The 20,638-nt window shown below is 44.3% G+C and overlaps 1 protein-coding gene across 1 annotated transcript in view; it reads left to right on the forward strand.

Annotated features, from left to right (window-relative positions):
• Nucleotides 1-20,638, forward strand: part of Mybl2 (v-myb avian myeloblastosis viral oncogene homolog-like 2) — a 34,799-nt gene that overhangs the window by 528 nt on the left and 13,633 nt on the right. Inside the window, exons 2-6 of the mRNA XM_013010775.1 lie at nt 3,559-3,652; nt 10,175-10,246; nt 11,039-11,131; nt 12,877-13,097; nt 16,073-16,259. Coding sequence (XP_012866229.1) covers nt 3,559-3,652; nt 10,175-10,246; nt 11,039-11,131; nt 12,877-13,097; nt 16,073-16,259 — 667 coding nt within the window. The remainder of the gene's footprint in view (nt 1-3,558; nt 3,653-10,174; nt 10,247-11,038; nt 11,132-12,876; nt 13,098-16,072; nt 16,260-20,638) is intronic.

Below are 20,638 nucleotides of genomic sequence, written 5' to 3' on the forward strand. Positions count from 1 at the left end.
CCGCTTGCCCCTCAGGCCCGGCGGTGGGTCCCGGGTGCGGGTCGGCATCCTGGCCGGTTCGTGACTCCCCAGCCCGTCGTCCCGCGGAGCCGGGTGCCGGGGTGGGGGCGGGGGGCTCCTTTGTCTGTCTCTCCCTCTTGGCTTCTGGGACGACTCGGCCTGCCGTGATGGGGACGCTGGGGCCCAAGGCTCCGACCGACGGTAGGTCTTGGGACCGCCCTGCCAGTAGCCCCCGGGGCAAAGGCAGGAACTGCGGGCCCCATTTTGCTTGTTCCCCTGAGATCAAGACTCAGTCAAGCTTGGGCCATCCTTACATCTGTGTGTGTGGGGGGCTGGTCAGCCAGTCCTGATCCTACCTTCTCCCAACCCCAACCCCACCCAGATCGTCTCCCTTTTCAGTTGGAACTGGCTCTCCTAGGATGAGGATGCCCATCTCAGACACCCTATTGCTGGCTATTTTCAAGAGTTTCCTCTGGTCACTTGACACCTTGCTTTCCCAGTTAACCTAAGTCAGTTCCAATGCCTATGGGGAAAAGTTCAGGAAGTGTTTGTCCAAAAGTGGCTGTTTCTAAACCACTCTCAGGTCCCAGGACTCAGTAGAGGGCTCTCCTGTGTACGGGATGGGCTCTGCACCTGCAGGCCTCCTCTCCTTTCTTGGCCACTTGCTCTAACTCCTCTGTGCCCCAATGCCCCACTTCCCGCCCAGCCTCTGACTCACCCTACCATGGAGCAGAGCCCAGCACATCCAAGGGCAGGAGAAAAGGGTATGTGCCCAGAAATGTGATCAACTGGCCTCTGCTTTTAAAGCTGGGATTACCAGACTTGACGATGTGGAGTTAGGGAAGTTCAGAATGTGGCTATGGATTTAGCAAGTGTCCTAATCCCTTTGTGCCTCAGCTTCCACATGTCAAATGGGAACACTAAGAGTGTGCAGGATGTGGGTGGCTAGCACAATGTAAGTGATAAAAGCTTTCTTTGCTGTCTGAGATGCCAGCCCCATTACACACTGGAGCACCAGAGCACCAGAGCTTGTCCATACAGTTACCTTTCTTCCTGGAACAGACTTTGGCTGAATTTCTAGTAGAAGCTGAGCCTGGTGCTGGATCTGGAGAAGCCAAAGTGTGTGTGTGCGCGCGCCCGTCCAGGGGCTTGAACTCAGGGCCTAGGCACTATCCCTGAGATTCTTTTTGCTCAAAGCTAGCACTCTACCATAACACCACTTCCAGTTTTTTTTTTTTTTCTTCTGTTTATGTGGTACTGAGGAATCAAACCCAGGGCTTCATGCATGCTAGGCAAGCACTCTACCACCAAGCCACATTCCCAGCCCAAGCCAAAACAATTGTGTCAAGGAGTCTTGGAGCTTTGGATTTTAAAAGCCAGTTTTATTCTTTTACTAGGATCTTGTGGACTTTTGCCTCTTGACAGTGGTGGAAGACACATGAGTTAGATTTAAAATGACACAAGTTTGAATTACAGATCCTTCCATGGCTAATGTGTTGCTGGGTTTAGGCACTTCTACTTAGAAAGTTTTTACTTAATAATTCTCATGTCTTACTAAGAAGCAGAAAGCTTTGCATGTCCATTCATTCATGAATCCCAGTCATTCTCTAAGCAAACATTTCCTCATGCCTTTCAGTGCCAAACTCCAGGATATGGAGGTGGGGTTGACCTTTGTGGGTACTGTCAAGAGAGCCTGAGGTACGGTTTCCAGGGTGTTATGGGCATGTAGAAGTGACTGATAGATAGGCTTAGTAGATACCACAGGAAGCTTCTTCCTTTTGGCACAAGGCTTATTTGCCTTGCTTGTTTAGGACTCTCTAGATTTATAAACAGGAGGACTTTGGGGAGCAGCTTGGAAAATTACCTCTTAGTAAAAGCCCCCACAATTCAGATAATTGTCCTGATTTTTCTCAACTGTCCAAATGTAGGCCAGGATTAAAAGAGGATATACTAAAATGAACATAGTTTCTGAGAACATATTTAAAATGTTTTCCTTAGGTAATTAGTATTTCTTAAAAATTCCGATGTTTTACTTTTTTGACCAGTTCTGGGGCTTGAACTCAGAGCCTGGGCACTGTCTCCACAAGCTTCTCTGGGCTCAAGGCTAGCTAGCACTCTACCACTTGAGCCACAGCACCACAGCTGGACTTTTCTGTTTATGTGGTACTGAGGAATCGAACCCAGGACTTCATGCATGTTAGGCAAGCACTCTACCACCAAGCCACATTCCCAGCCCTCTGGTGTTTATTAATTGCATATATTATCTTTCAAATATCCAGTGTATATGTATGTTTGTTATTGAAAGCATAAAGTATGAATCTGGTTTTTAACTTGTTTATTTATATTTGTGTTGCTGGGAACCAAACCTGGGGCCTTGTATATACCAGGAAGGTACTCTACTACTGAACCAACCCCCCAGCCCTTAATTCCTTTTTTTCTTAAAGCTTTTGAAATTATTAGGATAATCCTGAAAACAAGCAAAAAAGAAAGAATTGCTGGTGGCTTATGCCCATGATCCTAGTTATACAGGAAGCTGAGATCTGAAGAGCCACAGTTTGAAACCATAAAGTCAGTGAGACTCTTATCTCTAACCATCAGAAAGTCAGAAATAGAGCTGTGGCTTAAGTGGTAGAATGCCAGCTTTAAGCAGAAAAACTAAGGGAGAGTGCCCAGGCCTTGAGTTCAAGCCCCAGTACTAGCATGCAAAAAAAGAAAATGTAAATAGCTAATAACTCCATTTCATTAAAAAATTGTGTCTACTTATTCTTTGCTTAAAAAACATTATGGGGGATTGAACTTCAGGTCTTTCTTGTTTTTATTTTTTGAGATAGGGTCTCACTAGTCTGCCTTCACCTCTTGGATATCTGAGGTAACAAGTATATACTACCATACCTGGCTATTTTTTTATGGGGGTGAGGGTCAGTCTCTAGTTTGAACTCAGAACCTCTGTGTTGTCTCTGAGCTTTTTCGCTCAAGGCTAGTGCTGTACTACCTTATTTTTTTTGGTCGGTCATAGGGCTTGAACTCAGCCTGGGCGCTGTCCCTCAGCTCTTCAGCTCAAGGCTAGCGCTGTACCTCTTGAGCCATAGGGTCAGTTCTGGTTTTCTGGTGGCTTGTTGGTGATAAGAGTCTCATGGCCTTTCCTGCCCAGTCTGGCTTTGAACTGTGATCCTCAGATCTCAGCCTCCTGAGTAGCTAGGATTACAGGCGTAAACCACCAGTGCCGGGCTAGTGCTGTACTACTTTGAGCCACAGCACCACTTCTGGTTTTCTGGTGGTTAGAGTCTCACAGACTTTTCTGCCTAGGCTGGCTTTGAACTGTGATCCTCAGATCTCAGCCTCCTGATTAGCTTTATAGGTGGGATTATATAGTAGGATTATAGGTGTGAGCCACCAACAACTTACTGGCTACTTTTTTTTTTTTTTTTAAATAGAAGACTTAGTTCTTCAAAGGGGACAAAGATAAGAATTGCTAGCCAATTGGTTGGCACATGGTCTACCATGATGTCAAGGTATGTGAAAATACTATCTTTGATCTTTACTTTGCTCTTTCTGAAGTGAGGAATTGGATGAGCTGCACTACCAGGACACTGACTCAGATGTGTTGGAGCAGAAGGACAGCAAGTGCAAGGTCAAATGGACCCATGAGGAGGTGAGCGTCACCTTGGTTCCATGGAATTGGGGAGGAGAGAGTAGCTGGCAATTGGGAGACTGGCCTCAGGTGAGCCTGAGTGGCTTCTTTGGGAAGAGGAGGAAGTGCCATTTTGAAGGCTAGTGAATCCTCTACCCCTCTCCCTGCCCTTCTTGAGCATTCTGGGGACTTCTAAATCTTTAGGTGGAGTAGGAGATTGTGTTTTGGGAACTAGTCCCTGTGTATGCTTCTAGTTCTTTCTGTTCTAACAATACCAGAGACTGAGTAGTTCATCTAGAATTAGAGTTGATTCCCCTTGCCATTGTGGTAGTTGGGAGATACAAGGTTTGTGGGGCACTTCTGGAGAAGACTTCTTGCTGGCAGGAGAATGCTTGCCACCAGGCCTCACCTGTGTAGAACATCATGTGGCACAATACAAAATATAGCCAAATTGGCTTTTACAATAGACCTGCCCTCAAGATCTTAACTCTATAATCCAGGAATCTGTAATGAAGGCATGAGGACAGAGGCCTCATGACCTAGTCACCTTTTCAAAGGCCCACATGATCACATCTCTTAATACCTCACCATGGGTACTAAATTTCAACATGAGCACTCGTGGGAATATTTGAACCATAAACACCTTTTTGACTAAAAGGAGTTCAACCAAATCTGTGACTTCCTTTTTGTGTGTGTGGTGGAGTGGGTTTAGTGTGTCAGTTTTCAATGTGGGGCTTGAACTCAGGGCTTGGGCACTGTCCCTTAGCTTTTTCTGCTCATGGTTACTGCTTGAGCCATAGTTCCACTTCCAGCTTTTTGGTGGTTAAGTGGAGATAAAGAATCTTACAGAATCTTCTTGCCCGAGCTGACTTCAAACTGCAATCATAAAATCTCATCTTCCTGAATAGCTAACTCTCCATTCTCTTGTCTACTCTTGAGTAGTTATAAGTAAAACCACTATGTCTAGTCCCTCCTTGTTTTAAAAAGAAAAAAAAATGAATTATATCCCTCCTAAGTTTACACTCAGTTGATTTTTTGTTTTCTTTTTAGGTAAGTTTTCAATATGTGGCCCAAGTGGCTTCATCTATTGAAGGATTTATGACTATTATTTAAGTATAATCTACATATAGTCAAACCTTTTTTACTTTATTTAAATTAAAATTTTTTTTGTGAAAAAATCTGGGCTTGAACTCAGGGCCTTACATTCTCTGCTGTGCTCTATTTACTCATAGCAGTCATTCTACCACTTGAGACTGGCCTTCAGTTTGACATTTTGCTGGTCAATTGGAGATAAAATTGCTCCAACTTTTCTACCTGAGCTGATTTTCAACCATGATCCTCAGATCTTACCCTTCTAAGGAGCTAGGATTATGGACAGGAGCCTATTTATTTAAAAATATTTATTATTACAAAGGTGATGTAAGTCACCTTGCTACACAAGGTAAGGAGTACATTTCTCTTTCTTCTCCCTCTCTCCCATTTTCTTTTCTTTTTTTTTTTTTTGGGGTCCGGTCGTGGGCCTTAACTCTGGGCCTGGGCGCTGTCCCTCAGCTCTTCAGCTCAAGGCTAGCGCTCTACCACTTGAGCCACACCACCACTTCCGGCTTTTTTCTTTTTGCTTATGTGGTGCTGAGGAATCGAACCCAGGGCCTCATGCATGCAAGGCAAGCACTCTACCACTGAGCCACCTTCCCAGCCCCCTCTCTCCCATTTTCAATGCACCTTTTTACAGTGAGCACAGTTACACTGTCTTGGCAAAGGCATAAATTCATGTAAACACTGCTGATCATTTCTGAAGTTCTTTAGTGTGCTTCGTGTTTAAGTGGCTCCAGCTCCAGGCAATTGATGAACTAAACTCTCAGATTAAGTTGCCTGTTCTTGAATGTAAATGGAGTTAAATAGTTGTTCTCTTTGTGCCTTCTTTTGTTCAGTATAATGAGTGTTATATGATTCAGTGATTGGTCTCTTTGGGAGCACAGTACTGGAGTGTGAACTCATCACCTCAGACAGGCACTCTTCTACCACTGAGCCCTTTTTTGAGTGGTCATTTTTTTTTTTTTTGCCAGTCATGGGGCCTGAACTCTGGGTCTGGGCTCTGTCCCTCAGGTCTTCAGCTAAAGGCTAGTGCTCTACCACTGGAGCTACAGCACCACTTCCGGCTTTTTCTGCTTATGTGGTGCTGAGGAATCAAACCCAGGGCCTCATGCATGCAAGGCAAGCACTGTACCGCTGAGCCACCTTCCCAGCCCGTTGAGTGGTCATTTTTAAGGAAAGGTCTCTCATGCTTCCTTCCTGGGCTTCCTCCTGGACTTCAGTTTGACAGTTCATGGAGTTTCATTAATTTTTATACCTGGATTAGCCTGAAACCATGATCTTCTCCCAGTCAGCCTCCCACGCAGCTGGATAACAGACATGAGCTATTGATAGAGTAGGGGTCTCTGATATATGTATGCCTGGGCTGATGTCCAGTTGTGATCCTCCTAATTGCAGCCTCACAAGTAGCTAGGATCACAGACATGAACCACCAGTGCCCAGACACCAATTTGTCTCATTTTTATTACTGGAAGATACAAATTATATGGCTATGCCATCATGTTTTACCTCTTTATAAACGTTACTAGGACTGTTAATAGACTTTGGCAGTTGTGGATAGCCTAGGTCTTTTTGTTTGTTTTTCTTAAGGGTTTTTTTTTTTTTTCTTTTTGCAGACTTATGTTTCCATTTCTTTTCAAAAGATTCTTGGGCATTGTTATGGAGTGGGTGAATGTTTGGGGACAGCTTCTTCTTTTTTTTTTTTAAGCATAATTCATGCTAAGCACTGAGCTATCTCCACAGTAAGACTTTTTCCATAATTGATTGTTCTATTTTAAGACTCCTACTGGCCTTTTTATTCCACCTCATATTTTTACTTATGTATTTAGTTTTTTTTTATTTTATTTGTGAAGATACTGTACAGAGGGGTTACAATTACATGGGCAGGATAATGCGTACATTTCTTTCTTTTTTTTTTTTTCGGTCGGGGGGCTTGAACTCTGGGCCTGGGCGCTGTCCCTCAGCTCTTCAGCTCAAGGCGAGCGCTCTACCACTTGAGCTACAGCGCCACTTCCGGCTTTTTTCTTTTTGCTTATGTGGTGCTGGGAATCGAACCCAGGGCCTCAGGCATGCAAGGCAAGCGCTCTACCACTGAGCCACCTTCCCAGCCCCATTTCTTACCAAGCATTGCAGCCTCCTCCTTTTGTTTACCCTTCCCATCCCTTCCCAGCCTCCCCCTTCCCCCCCAATCCTTCTCCTTCCTCCCCTCCCCCCCCCCACTGACGTTGTAAAGCTCATTTTGGACATGACAACTTGTACTTCTCATTGTTGCAACAGGTCCACCTGTATCTTTAAACAATAGGTTTTTCCCCATCTCCTCCTTGTATTTAGTTTTAAGTTTAATTGTTTATGTAAAATTTGCTATATGAGCCAGACACTATATACTTGTCCAAACTACTCAGGAGGCTGAAGTAGGAGGATTGCTTCAGAAGTTGGAGGCCAGCCTGAGAAGCGTGGAACCTGCCTCAGACAAACAATCCCCCAAACTTTGCTTTAGGAATTGTAACTCATTCTTCAGTCATTAAATTTTTGTTTTGTTTTTAAACTCAGGGCCTGAGCATTGTCCCTCCTGTGTTTTTTGCTCAAGGCTAGCACTACCACTTGAGCCATAGCTCTACTTCCAGCTTTTTTAGGGGGTAGTTTAGTGGAGATAAGAATCTCACACTTTCCTGCCTGGGCTGGCTTGAAAACTGAATAGCTAGTGTTACAGGTATGAACCACCAGTATCCAGCTTAAAAATGATATTTTTTAGACAAGTACTAAGCAGACTTTTTCTGTTCATACCATTGTGATATTTGGCTCTGTGGGTTACAGGTAGGGAACAGCCATCCTTCTGGCCATAAAGACTTATGAAGTCATTGAGTACATTTGGATAGACAGTGCTTTTTTCCACATGCTTCTGGGCAGTTGACCCAGGTCTGTGTGCCAGTCTTGATAATTTTGTATGGCTTGTGAATAATGTTATAAATATCCTAGTGGTTCTTGGCCAAAAAAAAAAAAAAATGTTCCCACCCCTGGTAGAAGAATAAACAAGACCAAATTCCTACCCTTCTGGCTAGAGAGAAGGCTGATTACAGGTCCACGTAGTGTTCTGAAATTGTCACTGGGTTGGTGACCAGCTGCTGACCACTGTCTCCTGGCATAAAGGCTCCTGGCACATGGGGGCACTTACTGTCTGTTGGATGAGGGGATGTTGACATACTTTTAGAAGGAAAGGCTACTTTTACCTGAATAGGTAAGGGAAAAGTAAACTGAGAATGTGGCCTTTGAGCTCAGGATGAGGACCTAGAAATTCAGTAGTGAGGAAAGACAAACTGTAGTAAGCCAGATGAGTCACCATAGGCAATGGCTGTAGGTGGAAGAACTTGAGTACAGGAGTCCAATTTGTTCTTGAAGTGGAAAAAAGTGACGTGGACAAAAAAAACAGGTGGACCAATTCCTAGAGGGCCTTAAGTGTTGAGCTCAGAAGATCTAAGGGTATGCAGCTTAGTATTTAGCCAGGGGAGGTTTATAAAGCCTTGGAGTGACTACAGGAGCCTGATTTTAAGAGTGCTGATCTGCTGTGAGGAAAGGCTTTGGGGGCAGCTCACTGAGACCAGTGCAGAGGAGTGGAAAGAAAGCATAACTACACCATGCTGCTTTGCCTTATGAGCCACTTTTCAGTTAATTGAGTAGTGTGAAGTATTTTCCCATTAGTGTGCATACCAGCGCTCTGTTACTCTTTGTGTGTGTGTGTGTGTGTGTGTGTGTGTCAGAGTCAGTATGCCAGTCGTGGGGCTTGAACTCTGGGCCTGAGTGCTGTCCCTGATCTCTTCAAGTCGTGGGGCTTGAATTCTGGGCCTGAGTGCTGTCCCTGATCTCTTCAGCTCAAGGCTAGCACTACCACTTGAGCCATAGTGCCACTTCTGGTTTTCTGGTGGTTAATTGGAGATAAGAGTCTCATGGCCTTTCCTGCCCAGGCTGGTTTTTTCTTTTGTGCAGGTACTGGGGCTTGAACTCAGGGCCTGAGCATCCTTTAGTTTTTTTTCACTTAAGGCTGATACTCTGCCACTTGAACCACAGCTTTACTTCTGACTTTTTAGTATTTAATTGAATATATGAGTCTCATAGACTTTTCTTTCTGGACTGGCTTTAATCCCCAGATCTCAGTCACTTGAATAGCTAGAATTATGGAAGTGTGCCACAGGCTTGCAATAGTCTTTTTTTTTTTTTTTGGTCTGAGACCAGGACTCATTACCTGATCTTTTGCTTATTGGCTAGTGCCCTACCAACTGAGCCATGACTCCAATCCTTCTTGTTCCTTTTAAGATTGAACCATATTCTATTGTTGTTTGTTTATTTGTTTTCTCTTGGCTGTACTGAAGCTTGCTTGAACTCAGGACCTTGCACTTTAGCTTGGTTGCTCTGCTGGTATGCTACCACTTGAGCAATGCCTCTAACTCTGCTTTTTGCTGGTTATTTTGGAGATGGAGTCTCAGTATATTTCTTTTTTTTTTTGTTGGTAGTGGGGCCTGAACTCGGCCTGGGCGCTGTCCCTCAGCTCTTCAGCTCAAGGCTAGCGTTCTACCACTTGAGCCACAGCGCCACTTCCGGCTTTTTCTGCTTATATGGTGCTGAGGAATCGAACCCAGGGCCTCACTGCGTGTGAGGCAAATACTCTACCACTGAGCCACCTTCCCAGCCACGTCTCAGTATATTTCTGTCCAGACTAGCTTCAAACTTTTATCCTCTGTATCTCAGTATCTTCAATAGCTAGTGTAAGCCACTGGCCTGGCTTTTTTTTTTTTTGGCCAGCCCTGGGCCTTGAACTCAGGACCTTGGCTCTAGCCCTGAGCCCTCTCTATGCTCAAGGCTAGAGCTCTACTACTTGAGCCATAGCATCACTTCCAGCCATTTTTGTTTATGTGGTACTGAGGAATCGAATCCAGGGCTTTCATGTATGTTAGGTAAGCACTCTACCACTAAGCCACATTCCTAGCCATGACCTGGCTCTTAAGATTTTTTTAAATTAGAAAATATGGAACACTTCATGTATTTGCACATCATCCTTATGCAGGAGCCATGTTGATCTCTGTATCATTCCAATTTTAGTATATATGCTATGGAAGCAAGCACAAGACTTAAGTTATCAGCATATTCAGAATACAGAATATTTTCTATTTCATGTATAAACCACATTTCTTTTAAAATCAATGTGAGGGGTACTCAGTAAAATTATCACAACCAACATATCTCTAGCAAGAAATGACTTTTTCCCTTGAAGTTTCACTTAGTACATTCCCCTCTCCAGACCACAAATTCTGAAAGGTCTGAGCAGATTTCTTGTCTGCTTCTGTGACTCTCACTGTGCACATAGTAGGTGTTCAGTTTTTGTGACTGAATAGTCGAACAAAGCTGGTGTCTGTATGGCATTGCACACATATGAACCCTCTGTCTTTGTGACATTGTCAGGATGAGCAGCTGAGGGCTCTGGTGCGGCAGTTTGGACAGCAAGACTGGAAGTTCCTGGCCAGCCACTTCCCTGTGAGTATAGCCCCTCTGTGGTCCCTCCCCCAGAGCAAGAACTGCCAAGAAGATATGGAAGTTCTCCCACAACACAATCTATGTGGGACCTTTCCTCTTAAAATCTAATATGCCTTGTTGAAAACATCATGCAGCTGCTTCAGCAGTTTTGGTAGTCTAGGCTTAGAGACTACTTAGTCTACTTAGAGCATGGATCCAATGACATGTTGGTATTTCTTCCTGCAAAAGAGGTGCACACAGATACTGTGTTTCAACACTGGGCCTAAAGTAGCAGACCTCCTGGTCAGCCCCCTGAAATGCTGATAGTAGGACCACATCTGAATATTAACTTTCCTGACAATGAGGGGTTTCCACACTCCAAAGCTTCAGGTGTCTGGGAGAGTGTATAGCCAGAGCCACCTATCTGGCTAACTCCCTGGGTCCTTGAGGCTTCTCAGGGGTTAAGTCACCCTATTCCTTTGCCCCACTTACCTCAACTCCTTCCATATAATTTCAAGGAATATTTATTGCACTGGAAAATGGGGATCCCTAGCATGTCCCACAGGCTTTTATAGAATTTGAGGCAGTGACCTATCTGGGTTTGGTGGTAGGAAGTGACTTTCCATAGGGGAGGGGATTGCCCTTTGTTGCAAAAGGAAAGCCTCCCTGTTCTGGCCTGTGAGCCTGTGTCATGTTGTGTGTGCATGGGACAGAATACACCCACTGAGGTGTGCCTGAACTCAGTGCTCAACCAGAATCTGATCTCCTGGTGTCAGAAGTTGTCACAGATTACTGTTCCTGTGTTCTTTGCAGAACCGCACAGACCAGCAATGCCAGTACCGGTGGCTGCGGGTTTTGAATCCAGATCTTGTGAAGGGTCCATGGACCAAAGAGGAAGACGAAAAGGTAAGAAGAGAAAGAAGATGAGTGGCATGGGGCTGCACACAGGGCTCACCCACTATAGGTGAAGTAGGCACTGAAAGGCTGTACTTCCTCTGGGCAGAGCTGCTCCACTGAATATGGAAGTGAGGCATCCCAGTGGTCGGCCTTCATATGGCCCATGCCACTCTAGTCTCAGGTGTTTCCCAGGCTTTCCCCTTATGGGCCAAGAGCTGTTGGGCTTCTAAATCCCTGCTTCTTAATTGGTAACAGCACTTGCCACATAAGAGTTGCGAAAGGTAATAAGTGATGTATGTGTATAAGGAGCTTCCTCAGCCAAGAGCATCTGGAAAGTGTATGTCTGTGTGTGTTTAGGGCTTGAAGTCAGGGACTAGGCATTGTCCCTTAGCTTTTGTGCTCAAGTCTAGAACTCTGTTGCTTGAGCCACAGCTTCACTTTCAACTTTTGGTGTTTAATAGGAGATAAGAATTTCATGGGCAGGGACTTTCCTGCCGGCCTAGCTTCAAACCATTATCTTCAATTCTCAGCCTCCTGTGTAGCTAGGAATGCAGGTGTGACCCACTGGCACCTGACCTGCTGTTCCTTTTAATGGTATGATATGGATCACACCACATGTAATCACAGGATTTAGAGCCTCAGGAGACCTTGCTTCAATTGGTCCCCATAGTCGTGTGAGGTGGGCAGAAGAGTTGTTATTCCCTCTATATAGATGTGGAGACCAAGGTGCAGAGTTAATCATGTCCCAAGCTAGAAAGGAACAGCATCATGACCATCCACAGCTGTTTTTCCTGTGTTTCCTAAACTTCCCAAGCCAGCCCAGAATATGTCATTCCACACTGGCAGACAGCCTACAGGGAAAAGGAGGAGATGAAGAGTACTAGATATTTTTCAGATCTTTTTCTTTCCCAAATCAGAATAATAATCAGTTGCTGTAAAATTTTAAACTGTACAATAATCTGGGCACAGCAGCACATACCTGTAATCCCAGCTCTCAGGAAGCTGAGGTAGAAGGATCACAAGTTCACAGCACCCTGGGTTACATAGCACAATTTTATTTCAAACCCTAGAGTATTTCCTTTTGCATAGAAGTGTACACGCCCTTTAGTTTGCTGTGGCCTGTGTGCATATGAGCTTGTGTGTCCAGAATTGAGAGGGCTCTGGTTTGGCTTGGGTAACTGTTGTGGTTTATGTTCGGAGCAAGGGTACTTGGCAGAGGGGCAGTTGGTAACTGAAATCCAACCCTGGATAGCCGTGGTTCTGAGCCTTTCTGATTTCCACAAAAGTGCTGGAAGGGTTCATGGTGCCCTGAAGTGGGGTTGGGCTAAGAATGTCTATCTGTTGCCTGCTGTCTTTTAGTTTATTGTGGTTCCATATTGAAAAGTGAGCCATGGGTGTCCTGGATAGGGAGCTTTGTAAGTAGATCCTCTTCTGCCCTTCTCAAAGAGGGAGGCAAGATACTGGCACTTGGCTTGATCTTTACTCAAAGATTTTAATTACCCTTAGCCTTGATTTATTCTAGACAATGTGGTAAGATCCTCAGTCACGTAGGCTACACAAAGTCATCCCCAGTAACAACCACAGTGGCTCACATGTTGCCTATAGACTGGGTCAGTGGCACCTCAAAGAGGAAACCCACTTGTGTAGTCAGTGGCATCTCCCAGGGCCACAGTGACAACCCTCTTGGATATGAGGGTGCTAAAGTGGAGTGTGGAGGGGCAAGCCCCTCTGGTTCATACAGGCTCTTCTTCAAGGTCATCGAGTTGGTCAAGAAGTATGGCACGAAGCATTGGACACTAATTGCCAAGCACCTGAAGGGCCGGTTGGGGAAGCAGTGCCGTGAGCGATGGCATAACCATCTCAACCCTGAGGTGAAAAAGTCCTGCTGGACTGAAGAGGAGGACCGCATAATTTGTGAGGCTCACAAAGTGCTGGGCAACCGCTGGGCTGAAATTGCCAAGATGTTGCCAGGGAGGTAAGTTACCTTCTGAAGGCTTGGAGATTGGAGCAGACAGCGTGAGGTTCCAAGAGGTGAGGGCCATGCCAGGCCTTATAATGGGAATAATCTATTCCCTACTCTTCAGCTGTATTTCCAGAGAAGATTGAGTGTTCCAGAAAGGTTCTTACCTTAAAAGAACAGTGTCCAAGGGAAGTTTTAGCCAGAAAGAAAGGCAAGTTGTAGTGTAACCTGTTATTAAAAGAGTTATGAAAAACATCAATTTTTTGTCCCCTTTTCAAGTTCCTACTAAAACATAAAGAATCTTGTTAGGTATCCCAAGTTGGCCTTACAAGATCCTCTTTCCTCAGCCTCCCAAGTGCTGGGAGTGTCCCACCACACCTTGCCAGACCCATTCCAAGAAAATTCTGATTTTTATCTCCATAATTATAAATAGTTTTTTAATCTTAGTTTTCATCTAGGAGATTTAGTTTTTTTAGATATTACTATTCCTGTTACCTCCCATTGCCCTAATATACTACTATAATTTTTTTGTTACTGGTTTTTTTTTTTTTTTTGGGTCCGGTCGTGGGGCCTGAACTCTGGGCCTGGGCGCTATCCCTCAGCTCTTCAGCTCAAGGCTAGCGCTCTACCACTTGAGCCACAGCGCCACTTCCGGCTTTTTTCTTTTTGCTTATGTGGTGCTAAGGAATTGAACCCAGGGCCTTGAGCATGTAAGGCAAGCACTCTACCACTGAGCCACCTTCCCAGCCTATTACTATAATTTTTTTTTGTTATTGTTGAGCTCAAGACTGAGCACTGTCCCTCATCTTTTCTCCTCTAGGCTAGCACTCTACCACTTTGAGCCACAGCACCACTTCTGGTTTTCTGGTGGTTAATTGGAGATAAAGAATCTCATGGACTTTCCTGCCCAGGCTGGCTTTGAGCCACCAGTCTCAGATCTTACCCTCTTCCTGAGTAGCTAGGATTATAGACATGAACCTCAGCACATGGCTTATTTCCTTTACTGACATTTAATTTTTTTCCTGGAGTTAAGCATTGCCTTGTTTTTTGCGTTTTGGGTTTTTTTATGCTGGTACCAAGGCTTGAGCTCTGCATCTTGGTGCTATCCCTTTACTATTTGAGCCGTAATGCCATTTCTGGCTTTTCTGTGGCTAATTAGAAGAGTCTCACAGACTTTCCTGCTTGGGCTGCCTTCAAACCATGATCCTTAGCTTTTAGCCTTCAGAGTAGCTATGATTATATAGTATGAGCCTCCCAGTACCCAGTCTCTCTCTCTCTCTCTCTCTCTCTCTTTCTCTTTCTCTTTTTTGGTTGTTGTTGCTTGTGGGGCTTGAATTCTGGGCCTGAGCACTGTCCCTCAGCCCAAGGCAAGCACTCTCACTTGAGCCATAGTGCCACTTGTGGTTTTCTGCTGGTTAATTGGAGATAAAGAGTCTTATATACTTTCCTGTCCGGGCTGGCTTTGAACCCTAATCCTCAACTCTCAACCTCCTGAGTAGCTCCTATTATAGGTGTGAACCACAGATGCCCCCTCCCCAGTCTTATTTTTTGTGGAGTGGGAAAACAGTAGTGGGATATCAACTCACAGGGCCTAGATATTCAAATACTTGAACCATGCTCCCAGCCCTTTTGCTTTAGTTTTTTCTTGAATAAGGTCTTGCTTTTTGTCCAGGCTGGCTTGTATTACAGTCCTCCTGTTTATGCTTCTAAATCACTGAGATAGGCATTCCTACATTCCTGGCTGTTCCTCTTTTTAGTCCTACAAGTTCTCCTGTCAGTTCCCTACTACCTTGTGCCTGTTGTATACTTCGTGGGGTCTCATTCTTTGGGGCTTGCTGGGTAGAGTCTGCTGTTTTTTCAGAGAAATTTTGTCTGTTCTTCCAGACCCCTGCATAGTGCTCATGCCTGCCTTCTAAGTGGTGTGTATCCCAAATGCAGGTAGATAAAATGCCTAATTTTCTCCACTAGATGAGCCTATATGACAACGTTTAACCTGCCTTATTTGCTAGTATATATCCAGCATCTAGGATAAAGCTTGGCTGGCAGTAGGTTCTTCATAAATATAAGTGAGCAAAAGCATGTTTCTCATTCCTTGCAGCACCTCAGATTCTGACCTTGAGGTCAGAAAGGCTGGGAAGTGATTTGGGTCAGACTTCCCTATAGAGGTTAGAAACCTGAGATGGAGAAATTCAGTTACATGGGATTTATAGAATGAAGACTCTGTGAGAAAACAATTGTAAAAAAATGAGAAGAGGCTAATGAGCAAGAGTTAGGGACTGTAGTAAAATCTACCCTTGACCAGAAACAAAGCCAAAGTGTTTGTGTGAGTGTGTGCCCACACACATGTGAAGCATGTGCATGTGTGAAGCAGAGGTATCTTTGATGTCTTCCAAGGTCTTCTCTGCAGAGAGCGTCTGACTTATGTAGAAGCTGTCAGCAGCAGCAAGCACTTAGAACAGTGGGGGCTTTGGGTATCCTATATCTATGGAGAATCTCAGCAAAGCACCAGCAGCAACCCTTGTCTGGTCAGCACCATGTCCTGAAAGTCTGGCATGCAAATGACCAGAAACAGAACCTGTTAGACCACTTACTCAAGCTATTACTCTGTTCTTTCACATTTCAGAGGGAAAACACTGAGCTAGTTCCAAAGAAGTCTGGGTAGAAAGCAAGACTTGCGTATAGGGGACTTGTGACACTTGGGCTGGGGGTCAGCATTGTTCCTAGATGCAGAATGGGCAGCAAGGGGTGGGAAGTTCCAAACACATTTTCAGTGTTATCATATCTTCCATAGTCTGAGAAATGCATTGATGTCAGAGTTATGAGGGAGTTCTCTACAACTCATTCTGGGCTAGAAACAGGAAGACTTGATCTTAGAGCATCGCAAAATTGATGTACCTTCATTTGTGGAAGTAGGAGAACAGCTGAGGTGTGATGTGCCCAGACTACAATAGCCACCATAGCACATCAAAGGTCTCTGTTTTCCTCTACAGGACAGACAACGCTGTGAAGAATCACTGGAACTCCACCATCAAAAGGAAAGTGGACACAGGTGGCTTCCTGAGTGAGTCCAAAGATTCCCAGCCCCCCTTGTACTTGCTGCTAGAGCTTGAGGACAAGGACAACTGCCAGAGCGCCCAGCCTCCAGAAGGCCAGGTGGAAGGTCAGATGGAAGGCCAGGTAAGGCAGCTACCACAGCATCCCTCTATCTCATCAAATACCTTATCAAGGCTACTCACTAGTTTCTACCACAGGGTCTTCGTTTTCTAGGGATGTATGACAGGCTTATACATAATTAACTCATAATCTGCCTTCAGGAGAATAGCAATCTGACATCTAAGGATCACAATTTGGAGCCAACCTGGGAAGGAAAGTCCAGAAGACTCCCAGTTAACCACCAAAAAAAGCCAAAAGTAGAGCTGGGCTCAAGTGGTAGAGTGCTAGCCTTGAACACAGAGAAGCTCACAGACAGTGCTCAGGCCCTAAGTTCAATCTCAGAAGCAGAACTAGAGGCATGGCTCAAGTGGTATAATGTCAGCTAAGCAAGTATCAGGCCCTGAGTGTAAACCCTAGTACTGCCCCACACCAAAAAAAGATTAATTGTAATGTAATGTGCATACAGTAAACTTCGTGTTCATTTAGTGCTCAGCTCTGTGTATAGTTGTTTTAGCCATCACTATCAAGATATAGAATGTTGACCCAGGATTGTCTATGCTATTTTTGTTTCTCCCCTCTTTCCTATTCTTAGCTCCCTGATTCTTTTCCTGTTTTATCTTCAAAAAGTCATGCAAATGAAATCATACAGTATTATACTACAATTAAGAAAAAGAAGCCAGGGCTGGGCCTATGGCTTAGTGGTAGAGTACTTGCCTAGCATGCATAAGCCCCTGGGTTTAATTCCTCAGAACCACGTAAATAAAAGATAAATAGAAGTCACATTTTTTTAAATAAAACTAGCCATAAGTAGTTTATTCCTGTAATCCTAGCTACTCAGAAAACTGAGATCTAAGAATCACAGTTCAAAGACAGCCAAGGTAAGAAAGTTTGTGAGACTCTTAATTAACCACCAAAAAAGCCAGATGTGAAGCTTTGGCTCAAAGTGGTAAAGTGCCAGCCTTGAGCACAAAAGCTGAGGGACAGCACCAAGGAAAGAAAGAAAACCAGTATATGCACACATTAACTTCCCCATCCCACTCCTAAAACAAGCATTTAAAATATATCTCAGATGATTGATTTATTTTAAAAAATTGAGGTGGTAAGCAAAAATGGCAGATTATGAAGTTCTGATTGTGCTAAGATCTACAGTAGACATCTTGCAGATACCTCCAGCCATTTTTTTGGGGGGGGGGCGTCCGGTAATGGGGCCTGAACTCTGGGCCTGGGCACTGTCCCTTAGCTCTTCAGCTCAAGGCTAGCGCTCTACCACTTGAGCCACAGCGCCACTTCTGGCTTTTTTCTTTTTGCTTATGTGGTGCTGAGGAATCAAACCCAGGGCCTCAGGCATGCAAGGCAAGTGCTCTACCACTGAGCTGAGCCACCTTCCCAGTCCCAGCCTTTTCTTTTTTTCCATCTTTGTTAGCATGTTAATGGTACAAAGCATTGGGTTTCACTGACATTTTCATACATGTGTGTAATGTACCTTGTTTATATTTACCACCATCTACCTGTCTTCCTTCTCTTTCTAATCTCTAATAGTTCTTTTTCTACTTTTTTTTAAAGTCTATATTATATGTATGAGGGAAAACAAGGCTTGTCTTTTTGAGACTGGCTTATTTACTTAAAAGATGACCACCAGTTCTATTCGTTTTCCTGCAAATATACAATTTTGTTCTTTGTGGCAGCATAACACTCTACTCTGTATATATTTTCCAGTCTTTAGTAATTTTGAACAGCTTAGTTTTCCAGGTGTTTTTTTTTCCTCCCCAGTCTAGGAATTAGCCTCAGGCCTGGGTGCTATCCTTGAGCTTCTTTTGCTGAAGCCTAGTGCTTTACTACTTGAGCCACAGCTCTACTTCTGGCTTTTCGGTAGTTTATTGGAGATGAAAGTCTCATGAACTTTTCTTCCCAGGCTGGCTTCATCAAACTATGATCCTTAAATCTCAGTTTCTTGAGTAGCTAGTGTTAGAAATGGCTTGGGATAATGGGGTATTGTCACATACTAATGTAATAAGGACACCAACTCAAAAGAAACTCAACAAGGCAAAATTTACTTTTGTTTGTCACATACTAATAATGTAGTAAGGACACCAACTCAAAAGAAACTTAGCAAGGCAAAATTTACTTTTGTAGAAGTGTGTGCCATCAACCAAAATTCTTTTTTATCCCTAACCTAGCAGGTCCTGCCCCTCTGCTGGCAATTGGCTAAACTCAGATTCACAGTCTGCAAAAGGATATGGTGTAATTAATAGGATTTAACTAAAATTCAAGGAGCATCTAACAAGATGTCTTAATTAAACTGTAGCAGGAAAAGGATGTGATGTAACAAATGTAATTAACCAAGGACCAAGCCAACGGGTCAAAGCAGGAACTTTTCAGAAAAACAATTCTTACAAGATTAGCATAAAAGTAGCAAACTACTTTGATAGAAAAGACTATTTTTTCACACTAGGATTACAGGCATGAGTCACCAGTGCTGCCAAGCCAAGCAAGAGCTATTTAGTTTTTAGTAGTGGTGGTGGTGGTCATTTGGGACAAGGTCTTACTAGAATTTCTCAGGCTAGCCTTAACTTCCTGCTCCAAATGCTAGGATTACAGATTTTTTTTTTTTTTGGATCCAGTCGTGGGGCCTGAACTCTGGGCCTGGGCGCTGTCCCTCAGCTCTTCAGCTCAAGGCTAGCGCTCTACCACTTGAGCCACAGCGCCACTTCTGGCTTTTTTCTTTTTGCTTATGTGGTGCTGAGGAATCGAACCCACGGCCTCATGCATGCAAGGCAAGCGCTCTACCACTGAGCCACCTTCCCAGCCCCACAGATTTTTTTTTTTTAAGTTTCCTTTTCACTGATTAGAGAGAGTTCTTTGTACTACTTCTCCATGCCCTATTGGAGGACTGCATAGTGCTTTTGCCTATTTCTTAATTTCCCATCTTCAGGGAGTTTCACAATTCTCTAATGTAAATGTGCCTTTGGGCAAAATGAAATGGAGACGACCCTTCAAGATGAAAGTATAATGTTGCCTTCCTTAAGTCTCATCCTCTTGCTGTGTGCTTTCACCCTGAGACTTTTGGAGAGGGGAAAAAATACCTTTCTACAAAGCAGAGTAGATCAGCACACTGCACTTTCAGCACAGGGTGGAGTTCACAGATATTCCTTAGCATCTGAAAACCCACTTTGCTCAGAGTTGGCTATTGACTTGGCCTTTGTCCCCTGCCATTGCTCTCTGTAGTGTACTGGCTTATTGGACTGAGGCTGAACCCCACACAAGGGCACTGGGCATTTCATAAGGCCGTTAGTCCACCATGTGTTTTCAGTCTTACCCACCCATTCATCTCCAGTTATTTCAGTTATTTATTTTTCATTTAGCAGATTCCTTACTGATGAGTATAAAGGTTATTTCTCATTTATTATTTGAAATCAAACTTGGTTATTTTTGTGGCTTTTATCACTACTGTTTTGCTCTATTTCAAGAAATTTCTAAACTTGGACAGAGAATTTAAAAGAAAGAATAGATACATTTTGGCCCATTGCTTGGTATAGGACCACAACCACGCCCAATTTTCCCCACACACTGGTGAATTTTCCTGGGCTTCAAAAGCCACTGGTGGCTCACACCTGTACTCCTAGCTATTCAAGAGGCTGAGAGCCCAGCGCTGATAGTTCACACCTGTAATCCTAGCTACTCAGGAGGCTGAGATCTGAGGATCATGGTTCAAAGTCAGTCTGGGCCAAAAAGTCTGTGAGACTCTTATCGCCAATAAACCACTAGAAAACCAGAACTGGCACTGTGGCTTAAGTGGTAGAGCGCTTGCCTTGAGCTGAAGAGCACAGGGACAGCGCCCAGGCCCAGAGTTCAAGGCCCATGACTGACCAAAAAAAAAAAAAGAGACTTAAATCTGAAGATTGAGGTTTGAAGCCAGCCCAGGCAGGAATGTCTGTGAGACCCTTATCACCAATTAACCCCCCTTTCCCCCTATCTACCCCCCCCAAAAAAAGCTGGAAGTGGAGCCTCAAATGGCAGAGCCCTAGCCTTGAGCAAAAAAGCTCAGGGACAGCACCCAGGTCCTAAGTTCAAGCTCTAGTACCAGCACACACAAGATAATGGATTTTTTAATTGTTACCATAAAGGTGATATAAAGAGGTTACAGTTACATAACTCAGGTAATGAGTACATCTCTTTTTGGATAGTGTCACTCCTTCCTTCATTTTCTCCCAGTTTTTCCTTTTGGTCCCCACCCATGAGTTGTATAGTTTTTCAACATAGTCTCTAACATTGGGTATCATTTGTTTTTGTTTGTTTTTTTGGGGGGGGGGATCCGGTCGTGGGGCTTGAACTCTGGGCTGGGCACTGTCCCTCAGCTCTTCAGCTCAAGGCTAGCACTCTACCACTTGAGCTACAGTGCCACT

The sequence above is a fragment of the Dipodomys ordii genome, unplaced genomic scaffold (genome assembly GCF_000151885.1).
Source record: "Dipodomys ordii isolate 6190 unplaced genomic scaffold, Dord_2.0 Scaffold13, whole genome shotgun sequence".
Lineage (NCBI taxonomy): Eukaryota > Metazoa > Chordata > Mammalia > Rodentia > Heteromyidae > Dipodomys > Dipodomys ordii.